The 14376-nt window shown below is 36.0% G+C and overlaps 1 protein-coding gene across 3 annotated transcripts in view; it reads left to right on the top strand.

Annotated features, from left to right (window-relative positions):
• The window catches only part of Syt14 (Synaptotagmin 14), a 64899-nt gene that overhangs the window by 35874 nt on the left and 14649 nt on the right, over positions 1-14376 (top strand). For all 3 annotated transcript variants that reach the window (XM_072533921.1, XM_072533918.1, XM_072533920.1), the window contains exons 5-9: positions 896-1114; positions 1385-1493; positions 3921-4081; positions 4458-4621; positions 13677-13830. In XM_072533921.1, the coding sequence (XP_072390022.1) occupies positions 896-1114; positions 1385-1493; positions 3921-4081; positions 4458-4621; positions 13677-13830 (807 nt within the window). The remainder of the gene's footprint in view (positions 1-895; positions 1115-1384; positions 1494-3920; positions 4082-4457; positions 4622-13676; positions 13831-14376) is intronic.

Here is a 14376-nt window from a genome sequence, read left to right on the forward strand (position 1 = left end):
ACGACTCATACGATGCAGCTTGCATTTACTGCAATAAACTATTTTTGTATTCAAGATCCAAAGAAAAATTGATTCGTTGTCGAGTGTGTAAGAAGATGGGTCTCACAATGAATGTGCGGATGTAAATCCTCGGCATAAACAATTTATTTGAATTATGCACGTAATTTTTTATTCTTAAAAATACCTATTTGTAATATTTTTTTTTTCGTTTATAATATCTTTTGGTTTAATAAAATCATTTGGTATATACTAATTTTATACAAAAAGCTATGAGTCCATCATGAGTGTATCAAGGGGTCCATCATGAGCAGATATATGCCCATGATGGACCCTTAACAGGATTTTAGTAAATTATGAATCAATTTTTATCATCACTTCTTCTGGCAAAATTTGAAACATTTGAATATTGTACAAATAACAAGATGTTATGTGGTAATATTTAAATACTGCTAAGTAAATAATTAAAATTATTATGAAACTATTGTCTTAAGGGGCACATCATAGCCAAGTGCACAAAATAAAGATAAAATCCGTAAACTAATTTTCGAAACCAAATTCAGAATTTTGCTTTAATCTGTGCTTTCTAAGAATTGCAAGGTAAAACAGACGTTGATAAAGATGTTACTAGAGACATGGGGAATCTAAAAATTGCATTCCACAACATATCTCCTCAACTAATCAAAATTCTTAGCGAATTGGTTTCTAGTACTCGTACAGAGTATATCGGAATAAAAAGAAAAAGACAGTTAAGATTTGATTTCACGTACAATACGTATTAGGCCGAAATACGTATAAGCGGATACACAGACACACTGTACGTGAAATCAAATCTTAACTGTCTTTTCCTTTTTAAAACAAAAATTCTTGATTATATACTTTTATACTATGTCTACAGTGTATCGTGGTGATGGCTCCCGACGTAGAAGACCGAGGTGAAGTTATGTCTTATGGCGAAGGATCTGGATCAGAGCCTGACTGTCAAGTAGTGCCAAGTAAGTGTGGCCATTTAGAAATAGCTCTTCTCTATGATGCACCCATGCGAAAAATGACGGTACACGTTCTTCAAGCGAGAGATTTTCCAAGCAGGGATCGTGGACAACTCACAAACACGCAGGTAGGTAGCTTTTTTATATTTCGTGAATTTTTTATTCGTTTTAAGCGTGAAAGTTCTTAATATGTATTGTACGTAATTATTACCTGTAAGATACAAAAAGTACTCCTAATCTACGGTCACACTCTCTAGTAGGTATCATAAACGATGTTTTTACTGACTTTACTAAAAATCAAGATTCCTACAAGGTAGGAGATATGAAATATGTCTTTAACTCGACATGTATCATAATAGTTTTTATAATACACTCCTAATACTAAGTTTTAATTGTAGGTGAGATTGATTCTACTCCCTAGCAAAAAACAAAAACACAAAACTAAAATCCGGCAAGGAGATAATCCTCAATACATGGAAAATTTTGTTTTGCATCGAGTCAATCCAGGTAAATTAAATTTATTTTGTTAGTCATTATTATTTTATCGTAGATTATCTGTGGAGTAAGTCCTTGTCTTTAAAAAAGTTTAGATTATAAACAGTAACTTATTTATAGTGCTGTAATCTCGGAAACCTTTTTTGGATGGTGCTAGAAAGGTCACCAATGCGCTAGCTTTCGGAACCAGGAATGGGTCCAACGGACGAAATAAAGATAGATAGGACAGGATATATTAGAAAAGATACATAAATAAACAAAAAAATAGATGGGTAAAATTACCAAAGATAAGATAGAAACGGCGGCACTTAACGAAAAGAGATAAGGAAAGATATTTAGGTTCAGAGACCAAACCCAAGAAAACATATTAACAGTTAATTATTAAATAAATTTGGTCAACACTCTACATAAACAAATAATAAATATGTTAGATGGACTCCGTCCACCTACTTACCTACGAAACTTAATCAGCCTTGATCTTTCTCTTGGTCGAAGGTATAATAATAATTTAATATAATAAACAAATGTTCAGAGGTATTGTTATATTAGGAAGCTTATTAGGAGTCGAGAAATAAAATTCATTGATAAAAACATAGGCGGCTGAATGTACACACAAGTAATAAAAATACACCATCAATTGATAAATGGTTGTATACATATAGAAATAAACAGTATTGTGATTGAGAAATACCTTTACAAATACAATATAATGAAATCATACACAAATAAATTATCAGCGAAGAGAGCCTGATAGTGATTAAAAATATTCTACTAAAACTGATTGAAGAAAGCTCCCTTTGCTGTGTATGGGCGTATCTCGAGATAACGGGCAGAGTAAATAAAAAAAAATGAATAACAAATAACACAAAGTTAATCAAAGTTAAATTAGACTTCTTTTATTGAAAAAAAGAAAAATTATTATGAATAATGGAAGGGCATATTCATTAGTTTTGATTTAATTTATTTGTAAATATTAATGTTTGTTTTTTATACAAAGTGTTGTTAATTTTCGAACACGTGGCCGGTGATCTATTTACTTGAAAATTATAACAGTAACAATAAAATGCGAAAAGTCTTCTCCTTCTTCTTTTTATGTAGGCATGAGTCTGTCTGTTTTTCAATGAACCTCCAGTAAGTTGTCGTTCCATCGTTTTCGTGGTCTTCCTACTGATCGTCTTCCTATTGGGGAACCGTCTCTTGCCGTCTTTACGACTCTATTTATTCAGCTTATATTATCGTTCCATTCTACTTTCATTTCTTACCCAGTTCTTGATCTGTACCTTGCATCTACGTCGTATATCTGTACTTCTAGCTCTGTCACATAGTGTCTTGCCATCAATGTTTCTAAGTGTTTTCATCTCTGCTGTTTCTAACATCCTTTTGGTCTTCTCTGTATCAGGTCGTGTTTCGGCCGTATATGTCATTATTGGTCTGATGACTCTTTTGTAAATTCCGCCTTTCATTTCTTTCCACATATTTTTATTTCTCCTTATTGTTTCATTCTGGCAAGTTGTGGCTCTGTTTGCTCTATTCACTTGATCTTCCACTTCAAATTAGAGCTTTCCGTAGCTAGATAATGTGATACCTAGATATTTGAACTCCATCACTTGTTCTATTATCTGACCTTCTCGCTCCAATTTACATCTTAGTAAATTTGTTGTTACAACCATGCATTTTGTCTTTTGTGGGGAAATTAACATGTTAAATTTTCTGGCGTTTATATTAGGTTAGTGCTGCATACGTTTTAAATCGTCTTCACTTTGAGAGAATAATATTGCGTCGTCTGCATAGCAGATTATTTTAAGTTGTGTTTCTCCCATTTGGTATCCTTTTTTAGTTTTTACTTTTTTTATTATTTCCTCCATAATCAGGTTGATAGAGGGCTCAGGGAATCACCCTATCTGATTCCATTGCCAGCTTCAATAGGATCGGTTAGTTTTTCTTCTACTTTTACTTTGATTGTGTTTTTTTTGTAGATATAAAGTAAAATCAATGACAAAAGTGCTGACAATATGCTAGAAATTTTTATATTGAATCAGTATGTACTCTTGGAATAAAAAATATGCTATATGTTTTCTTGAAAAAATTTGGATATTTTGTTTTTGATTATGTTAAACCATCCAAATAGTTTCACATTTACCAAATATCCCCTGATGACCCATTTCTTTAGAAAATTCAACAACAATATTAGAGAAATATTTCCCAGCGATTCCACCGATATTTTAAAAACGTAATTAAGTTTATTTTTTATTTGCATTTAAAGCTTTTAATTTATTCTTTGATGTTTGATATAACAAACAGATCCTTAAACTTTTGGGTCCAAAGAGAATAATTTGTGATGTAACAATATTTCGTTATTTTGAGAGCATTATGTCTTGTGTTTTATTTACACTTTCCCTAAATTTCACACATCTTTTATAACGACCACTATTTTTTTAGAGGACGTTAATTCTATGGGCTTGCGACTTCGATTATATGGCTGTGAACGAATGAGAAGAGAAAGGCTAATTGGAGAGGCCATTGTTAGTTTTGCCAATATCAATTTAGAACTAGAAAACAACTTTTGGTTAAATCTGGAACCAAAAGCTAATACTACAATGGTAAAAATACAATCTTCGTTCTTCACTAACAAATTAAACACTGAAAACTACTCTTAAGAAATTTTTGTTTAAGGATACTTTTAAATTTTAAAGTCACAAATCGTTATCAATTAACTTTCTTAATCGTATAATTTGAACTTCAATTTAACAAATGAGCTAAATATTTCAATAGATATATAACAAGAAAATAAGAAAACAAAAAAGCACAAATAAGATGGTTAGGGTACGCCATTTCAGCGTTCAACGCCGATATTTGGAGACAGTTAAACAAAAAATTAAGAAAAAAAAGCAAAAAACATTATATTGATTTACTAAATGGTAGTTTTCAATGTTTTGTTCTATAAAATAACGTTTACCTATCTTCCTTATTTTATAGTTAGGTGGATGCGCAGCAGATTTGCTAAGCTTAGCAAGATCGGACAGTACTGGATCTGCGCATTCTATGCAGCATGGTGGTGTTCCGGAACTCTTACTAGGTTTGTGCTACAATGCTACTACTGGCAGATTAAATGTAGAAGTTATTAAGGGTTCGCATTTCAGGTAAGTTGTAGTTTTCGATAAATACCCTAAATGTTAAACACTATATCTAACGAGAAGCGATAGCGCCAGCATAAACAACTAAATATACACGTTATAGGGTTATAAATATTTTAACTGACTTCCATTTAGTGCTTTATTCGCCTTATTTAGATCTGTATAACGAAAATTAAGTGATTTATAAATATATATTTGTAAATAATACAAAGTCGGCAATAAATGTTTGTTTTTTATTATCCCATATGTCATAAACTTGGACACAGATACTCATTATACAAATTTTTTTGTATTTTTGAAGCATATTAAATCAACTGACAACACTGTATACAGCTGTACTGCTTCAACTTCGGTGAATTCGGTGAAATTAGTATGGCCTACCTAAGTCTGACACGTGGCGGGGGTTTTAAAAACCTTTGCATACAATTCTAATTTAAGTGTATTTGTCTAATAAGAAGGTGTAAACATTAGTTTTTTGAGGTAAATTTTGAGATATTTACTAGAAAATACCGTTGTGAGATTCTGACAAAAAAATGTTTCTATTTCCGTTAATTAATCTGGTGAAGTTAGATTAAAATAATAGATCAAACTTAATCTTAATGTATTGTTACGAACATACTTTTGGCATGGCCCAGGTAACGGTTGCATTGCATCTCTAATACTCTCGAAAGTTCGCGGCGTATCGAGTGCGAGAGAGAATAACCGGTCACGTAGGTGAATTAGAGGTGGGACAACGCCAGAATATTCTCGATACAGTAACTGTAGTATAAATAGGTAACAATGTTAGAAGTAGAGTTAGTTGATAAGAGAGTAGCGAACTGTAAACTTATAAATAAATATATTTATATAAATTCGAACCGCTCGTTTTATTTAATCACGCTACAGTTGGTGTCAGGTGTGGGGTTTGCAAATAAATTCAGCAGTGATTTTTGAAAAAGACTTTTGAACTTTTGAAAAGTATTGTTCGTCGGGAAAATTCGCGTAGTTCGGTAGTGACCTTTGTACGAAAGAACATTTAAAAAAGTACGTGTGTGCCTGACCAAAGATGCTGCTAGTAGAACTTTCGGTAAAACAGTTGCGTGAGCAACTGGAAGAACGCGATGAAGACTGCAGCGGGTCCAAGAAGATACTCCAAGAACGACTGAAGACTGTTCTCAACAAGAATGGAGAAGACCCAGAGACATTCCAGTTCCAGTCAGCAGACGAAGCCGTTTTAACTAAAATAATTGATGGAAAATTCGAGAATGTTTCCAAAAGATTCGATGAAACGTCTCAAATGATCGAAGAAACTTCTCAAATTATTAAAGAAACAGCTAGACAAAACGACGAGAAATTCGAAAATATGTCTAGAAGATTCGACGAAGTATGTAATCAAAACAATGAGAAATTTGAAGAAGTCTCAAGAACATTTGATAAGATACAGAAAAATGTTAACGACAAGATAGAAGACGTAGAAGAGAAGATCAAACAATTAGAGACCATGATAACTAACACAAAAGTGCTACCACCAGTTAATACAATAGCCTTAGATCCGGTAGTGAAAGAAGAATCACCTAGAGACGAAACGACACATAATATGAGATTCAAATTGCCACCATTTGATGGAAAGTCCTCTTGGTCCATATACCTTAGACAATTTGAAGCTATTTCGACAGCCAATCATTGGACAGAACAAGAAAAAGCTGTTTCCTTGACTGCTGCTTTACGAGGTGATGCTGCGGATATCCTAAGATCGATTCCTAAGGGTCAAGAAAAATGTTACCAGACCTTGTTCACTCGACTAGACAAACGTTACGGAGATGCCCATCTACAACAAGTCTACAAGGCGCAACTAAGAAGTAGAATTCAACGAGCAAGTGAAAATTTGCAAGAGTTTGAAGCAGATGTGGCTCGTATAGTGCGGTTGGCTTATCCAGAGGTACCAGACAACATTTTAGAAGAAATTGCTGTAGATACCTTCGTCAATGGGTTAAAAGAAAGTGAATTACAGAAAGCTTTACGACTAGCAAGACCGAAACTTCTAGATGAAGCGCTCGCTATTGCCTTGGAACATGAAACAGCTAGTCAAACTTCACGGAGTCATCGAGTAAGAACCATTGAAGAGGGCGACGAACCAAACGATGAACGTCTGGAAGAAATGGTACGAAAAGTAGTTCGTAACACGATGCCGAAGAGACGCGAGCCCAGATGTTGGAATTGCGGTGACGTAGGTCATATTCGCCGTAATTGCAAGAAAATGATACAACAGTCGGAAAACTAGAACGGGTCGACAACAAGGGGCAACTGCCGACCTCGAGAAACACAGCCCCCATAGTAACTGTGAACATTACGTCCTCAGGTGGAATTCATAGCTTGTACATAGAGGGTCGTATCAACAATAAATGTAGATCGTTTTTGGTAGATACAGGTGCAACGAGAACTATTGCACGGCCAGAAGTAGTACGAGGCCATCTTAAATTATTGCCTGCAACAGTAAAGCTTAGAACAGCAACTGGTGAGATAATTAATACATATGGCGAGGCTAATATGTCAGTATCCATTGGCCAGACCACAGTGAAACATACAGTATTAATTGCAGAGATCTCCGATGAGTTCATATTGGGGATGGATTTACTAAGGAAAGTTGGGGCTGTATTGAATGTCAAAGATGGAGTTCTCGAGATCAGTGGTGAAGAATTGCCGTTTCATGAAGACAAAGAAGATGTTATCAGCTTAATAACTACTTGTGACGTAACAATACCCGGTAATAGTGAGAAAATTTTGATGACCAGACCTGATGGTTACTGCCGAGAGGGAAGTTTAAGGATGGTCGAAGATGTGAATAATGCCGAGTTCCTAACGGCAAAAGCTTTGGTGAGAATTCGAGATGTCATTCCTGTAAGAGTTATGAATTTAAAGGGAACTGCTATTAAGTTAAGTAAAAGAACTTTGATCGGACAGTGTGTTCCCGTGGCTTCGATTTGTTCCATGAATACTAATGAGAAACCGTCGAAATCTAAGTATCCAAAGGAGCTTGTTGAGACGATGATTAAAACGTGCCAAGACCTTGATGATGAACGAACAAAAAAAGTGAAGTCTATGCTGATAGAATTTCAAGATGTTTTTGCCATGGATAAGAAGGATAATGGCAAAACAAGCATAGTAAAGCATAAAATTAATACCGGAGACGCTCAGCCAATCAGACAACAACCTAGACGACTTCCATTTGCGAAAAGAGATGAAGCCGAAGACATCATCAAAGATATGAACAAACAAGGGGTAATTGAACCATCAAATAGTCCATGGACATCACCAGTAGTGCTAGTAAAGAAGAAAGATGGTTCAACACGTTTTTGTATTGACTACCGACAGCTCAATGCAGTAACTAAAAAAGATAGTTATCCTTTGCCCCGAATAGACGATACTTTGGATACACTTTCTGGTTCTCGTTGGTTCTCCACACTCGATCTGAAAAGTGGATATTGGCAAGTAGACATGGAGCCAGCTGATCGTGAAAAAACCGCATTCTCGATAGGATCAGGGCTTTGGCAGTTTACAGTTATGCCCTTTGGTTTATGTAATGCCCCGGCCACATTTGAAAGATTAATGGAGGCAGTTTTAAGAGGTCTAACATGGAAAACATGCCTGGTTTATTTGGATGATGTAATTGTGGTTGGAAGATCCTTCGATGAACATGCCAATAATCTGACAGAAGTCTTTCAACGATTGAGGGCAGCGAATTTAAAGTTAAGTCCAAAGAAATGTCACTTGTTTCGACGAGAAGTGAAGTACTTGGGACATATTGTAGCAAGTAATGGTGTAACAGCTGATCCTGAAAAACTTTCAGCAATTAAGGATTGGCCTGTACCAAGAGATAAACACGAAATTAGAAGTTTTCTTGGCCTATGTACATATTACCGACGTTTTGTTAAAGGATTTGCCAACATCTCCAAGCCATTAACAAAGTTGACAGAAGAAGGCAAAGAATATACATGGAGCGAAGAGTGTCAAAGAGCTTTCGAAAACTTACAAATGGCTCTAACCAGCGCACCGATTTTAAGCTACCCTAGACAGGCAGGAAAATTTGTGTTGGACACCGATGCAAGCAACAGTGCAATAGGAGCTGTTCTCTCACAAATCCAAGATGGACAGGAGAAAGTCATCGCTTACTTTAGCAAAGTCTTGTCAAAACCAGAAAGAAACTATTGCGTTACTAGGAGAGAATTGCTAGGCGTAGTAAAGGCTTGCGAGCATTTCCATAAATACTTGTATGGCAGAAAGTTTCTTCTTCGCACGGATCACGCTGCTCTAAAATGGCTTCTACAATTCCGTAATCCAGAGGGCCAGATGGCAAGATGGTTAGAACGATTGCAAGAATATGATTACGAGATCGAACACAGGGCTGGCAGAGTTCATTCAAATGCTGATGCCCTTTCGAGACGGCCGTGCAGTGCAAATTGTAATCACTGTCTTAAATTAGAAGAACGACTTTGCCCCGTGAGACGAACCACCGTCATTAATGATCAATGGCAGCCTCAACAGCTACAAGACGCTCAAGCAGATGATCCATGTATAAAAAGAGTATTGGATTGGATGCGTCGAAGTGAAAGACCTTCTTGGCAAGACATTAGTGCATGTAGTCCAGAAGTCAAGTGTTACTGGAGCCAATGGAATTGTCTAGTGCTGAAAGATGATCTTCTGTATAGAACCTTTGAGAACGATGATGGTACAGAAACTAAGCTTCAGTTGATTGTACCTAAAAGTAAAGTGTCAGAAGTATTGCGTCAGTTGCATGACGGTGCATCAGGTGGACACTTTGGTATCACGAAGACTCTGCAAAAGGTTCGGGAACGGTTCTATTGGGTGAACTGTAAAGATGATGTAAGAAGATGGTGCCGGAAATGTGAACTGTGTGCAACCAGTAATGGGCCAGCTGGTAAAAAGAGGGCACCCATGAGACAGTACAATGTTGGTAGTCCTATGGAAAGAGTAGCAATCGACATTGCAGGTCCACTTCCAGAGACAAATGATGGAAATAAATATATCCTGGTAGCCATGGATTATTTTACGAAATGGACTGAGGCCTATGCGATACCAAATCAAGAAGCTGCTACCGTTGCAGAGGTACTTGTTAAAGAATTCTTTAGCCGATTTGGTGTTCCTTTGGAGATCCACTCCGACCAAGGGCGAAACTTTGAGTCAACCCTATTCCAAAACGTTTGTAAATTGATTGGTGTCAATAAGACCAGAACGACACCCCTGCATCCTCAATCAGATGGAATGGTCGAGAGAATGAACCGAACAATGAGTAAACACCTGTCCAAAGTTGTATCAGAACATCAAAGAGATTGGGACCAGCACATTCATTTATTCCTAATGGCCTACCGCTCGGCCGTGAATGAAACTACAGGCCAGACTCCAACCTGTCTGATGTTAGGTCGTGAAGTTCGTTTACCCTGCGACCTAGAGTTTGGCTGCAGACCTTCCGAAGAACATGTTGCAAGCGAAGATTATGTCGACCGCCTGAAGTTAAGAATGAACAACATTCATGAACTTGCCCGACAACACATCCAGATAGCCAGTGACAGAATGAAAGATCAATATGATTCTCGATGCAAGAGTGAAAGCTATGAAGTAGGTGATCTTGTTTGGCTTTATAATCCACAACGTCGTCGAGGCTTGTCTCCCAAACTGCAAAGACAATGGGAAGGTCCATATGAAATTAAAAAGAAAATAAATGACGTAATATACCGAATTAAGAAGTTGCCGAAAGGTAAACCAAAAGTAGTTCACATAAATCGTCTTGCACCATATGCTGGCTCAAATGAAACAGAAGAAGCACGAACCCTTCAACATGAGATCAAAGATGACCGGCGACCAAGCTTTAATGAATTTATGTCAAATTACGCAGAGAGAAAGAGTGCTAGATTCGGCGTGACCACAGAAGTTCAGCAGGATCTTTTTAGTGTTCCGCATAACGTCTCTCTAGCCCACTGTGTTGCCCAAGATCTTGAGATGACTAAAGGAATCTCATCCGTATTTTATAAGAAATTCGGTCGTTTGGACGAGTTAAAAAACCAGCAGCCTAAAGTTGGAAGAGTACTGAGATTAGAAGATGGTTCCCGATCTTTGCTGTATATGGTGACCAGGAAGTCTTATACAGACAGGGCAAGCTACGAGGATATATGGCGTGCTCTAACTAATTTGAAGAAAATTGTGTGCAATTACGACATCAAGAATTTGGCCTTACCCAAGATAGGCCATGCACTAGATCATCTGGACTGGAAGATTGTCAGAAGCATGCTTGAAGTGATCTTCCGAGACACCGGCGTACGAATTACTGTGTGTTGCATTAACCCGATGGGATCGTATCCTTCAAAGTCAGTAGACTGTTATTTCTTTCTAAAGGGTTCATGCAGAGCTGGAGAGTCCTGTAGATTCCGCCATGCTGTGTCTACCGGAGTTGCTGATCGGGACGATCAGATTTAAGAGGGGAGCAGTGTTACGAACATACTTTTGGCATGGCCCAGGTAACGGTTGCATTGCATCTCTAATACTCTCGAAAGTTCGCGGCGTATCGAGTGCGAGAGAGAATAACCGGTCACGTAGGTGAATTAGAGGTGGGACAACGCCAGAATATTCTCGATACAGTAACTGTAGTATAAATAGGTAACAATGTTAGAAGTAGAGTTAGTTGATAAGAGAGTAGCGAACTGTAAACTTATAAATAAATATATTTATATAAATTCGAACCGCTCGTTTTATTTAATCACGCTACAGTATGTTATGCATTATTTTTATCAAAAACGTTTACAAATGATAAATGAGATTAGGGGGATAATTATGACTATTTCACTAGACTATGTTAACTGATAAAACATCCTAGCAACGCCACGTTTCCTACTGACAAAACTGCTTCCTGCCCGTGATTTTTCAGCGACAAAATTATGACAGATCCGTCACGAAGGTGTCTGGTAATTTGTTGCCTGTGTCTGTTTGACAAACGTTATTGAGGCGTAATCAATTTTGAACAGATATAATGAATCCAGACGAAAAAATCAGGATTTGGATGCCAGTCAGGTGAAGAAAACAAAAAATTGGTTTCGGAAAATGCCCCATTGAACATACAGAGGTTCAGAAGCTCTATTTGGACCCAATTTTCGGAGTTCCTACGGGTGAGAAATTTATGATGATTATGCCTTTAACATGAAAGATGAAATGGCGAAGACTATAAAGAGTAGTCTGTAAAGTCAATGTGGAATACTACAGCAAAAATGGTACAAGAAAACTATTTTACGGAATACGGCATGAGAATCGACCCTTTCACAGATATATCTTCCAAATATGCAAGATTGGCCAGAGATACCAAGCGGAGGCAGCTTCAAAGTGTTCAAGAAAAAAGAAAACTCAGTTCAAAAGCATTATCCACCGAAGAACTATTAAAAATCCTCAGAGCACAAAAAAAGTTTTTTCACCTTTGCTCATTGGAACTTGCTTGAAGAGGCAATGAGGCTGTAAACTGCAAGATTCACTTTTTCCAGAAGGAATTTGATATGGGAGAATTTACGGGCCAAATTGAATACAACAACATTTTTTACAAAACAAATCAAGGCGGTTCGAAAAGTTTGGCAAGCAGCAAATGAAGAAATTCATCAAACGAAAATTTATGCCCAGTTAGATTATTTTTGAAATTAATGGAAAAAAGGAGACCAAAGATTTTATCAGATAGACTCTTTCTTATCGTTCGCCCTAACTGGAAGGATGGATATTGGTTCAAAATCTGTCCACTTGGAATCAACACCGTATCTAAGTGGACGAAAATGTCAGCTGAAAAAATTGGAAAAGACACAATAAAACATAAAATAACAAACCATTCTCATCGATCTTGAAGCAGAACAACAAATGAAGGTAGACCTTCGAGTTCCCAAATGCTACAGGTCAATAATACACAAAATCATGCTTTGGTAGGAAAGAATGGGCAAACTACCATAGCTTATATTAACTGCATATTTAATATTATTAACAAATAAATAAAGATTATGTTTCGTTAATATGAGGTCACACATGAGATTTTGTATGTTTACCCACGTTTCAACTAAATAATACATTTTCCTGTGTTGGTACCGAAATTTTTTAATGCATTTTAAAAAATTAGAGATTGAGGTTATTTTATAGAGGCGAAATTTTTTAATGCATTTTAAAAAATTTCGCCTCTATAAAATAACCTCTTCTCGTTCTAATAAAGCACTCTTTCTACTCCTATGAACGTATTTAAAATCTAATGATTTTGGAAGTTTATGGAAAGTACTGCGTTTAAAATTTGACAAGCTTTCGTCGTCGTTGACATTTACAAGAATTTTGTCTATAGTTGGTATCACGTTTGGAAAAAAAATTGATATACAGTTCGTCGTATCGTCCATTTGTCCAGTATGGTTTTTCTGGGCTTTTTTTTCGGTGAAGAAAATCCTTCTGTTATTTCGTTTTCCCTTATAATTCTGTACACAGAAGCTTCAGCTACTCCGCTGGTAGAAGCAATCTGTTTAACTATATTAAAGCTTCAGGACGCGATTCCATTGTCGATGTATAAATATTATATATAACGCTTTTTTCCGTACTATTAAATGCACGTAATTTTGACCGCTTTTTGGAGTAAATTCCTCCGCAGAATATGTAGAGCTCGACATTGTAATACTATAAACTAGACCATAAAACTGCAAACAGTGTAAAAATGTTTAGCATACAGAATGGTTTCCTTCTTAATAAATATAAACACGCAATAAGTTCGATTAAATGCGCCGATATGTGTAATCTTCACGAAAGCTATTTAACGACTGATGAACTGAAATCTGAAATTCTCAGTTGCTTGCCGAATGTGCGGTCGGTAGTTATTAGCAAATGTTAAATCCGGTCCTGATAAATTTGGCAACGCCTTGTTCTTTTGGTGCGCTATCTCTTCTCGTTGGATAGACTTTATAATAATCAATACTAAAATCGTTCTATGGTCTTAGTCAAACCGCTTACGTTACAATATCCCAATGTAATCATTTTCAAAATCGCATTTTATTTTAAACTTTTTTTTTAGTTATCTTTTAAGAAACCTAGCTATCAACCGACCTCCAGATACTTATGTTAAACTGTATTTAGTCAGTAGTACAGGCCAAGAATTAGCACAAAGCAAAACTTCGGTTAGAAGGGGACAGCCAAATCCATTATTTAAAGAGACCTTTATATTCCAGGTAAATCAATGTATGGTACATTCACAAATATAGTGCCTTGACTTATGCATAATTTTGGTATGTAAACGGTAAAATAAGCAACGAATATAGTGGGGGTTTAAGAAGGAAAGGTTCTATCTTTTATAGCCGGCAACTATAGTACAATGTTTTTGGGATGCATGAACTAGGAACTGATTATCTTTTGATATGATATGAAACTTTTTTCGATAATATTGGTAGTTTTGTTTAATGCTACTTCACATTCTACACCTAAATATTCCAAAGATTTTTGATTATTATGTTGAGGCAAGTTGTGTTTAAATTATTTCTCTAAAAGTTGTATCTCACTATTACTGAATTTAGTATCTGTTAAATTTATAAATCTATCGAAAAAATGATGGTTCGAAAAACTTTTTGTATAATGAACATTGGGTTCTGTACTATTGCAAATTAGAATATTTAGTTTTTTACACTGTGTATTGAATTTTTTATCTATTATATTATCTATTTGAATTCTCAAGTTAGAATCTAGGATGTCAAATTCTATATTATTTAATCTCTAATTCA

The sequence above is a fragment of the Diabrotica undecimpunctata genome, chromosome 6, assembly GCF_040954645.1.
Source record: "Diabrotica undecimpunctata isolate CICGRU chromosome 6, icDiaUnde3, whole genome shotgun sequence".
Classification (NCBI taxonomy): domain Eukaryota; kingdom Metazoa; phylum Arthropoda; class Insecta; order Coleoptera; family Chrysomelidae; genus Diabrotica; species Diabrotica undecimpunctata.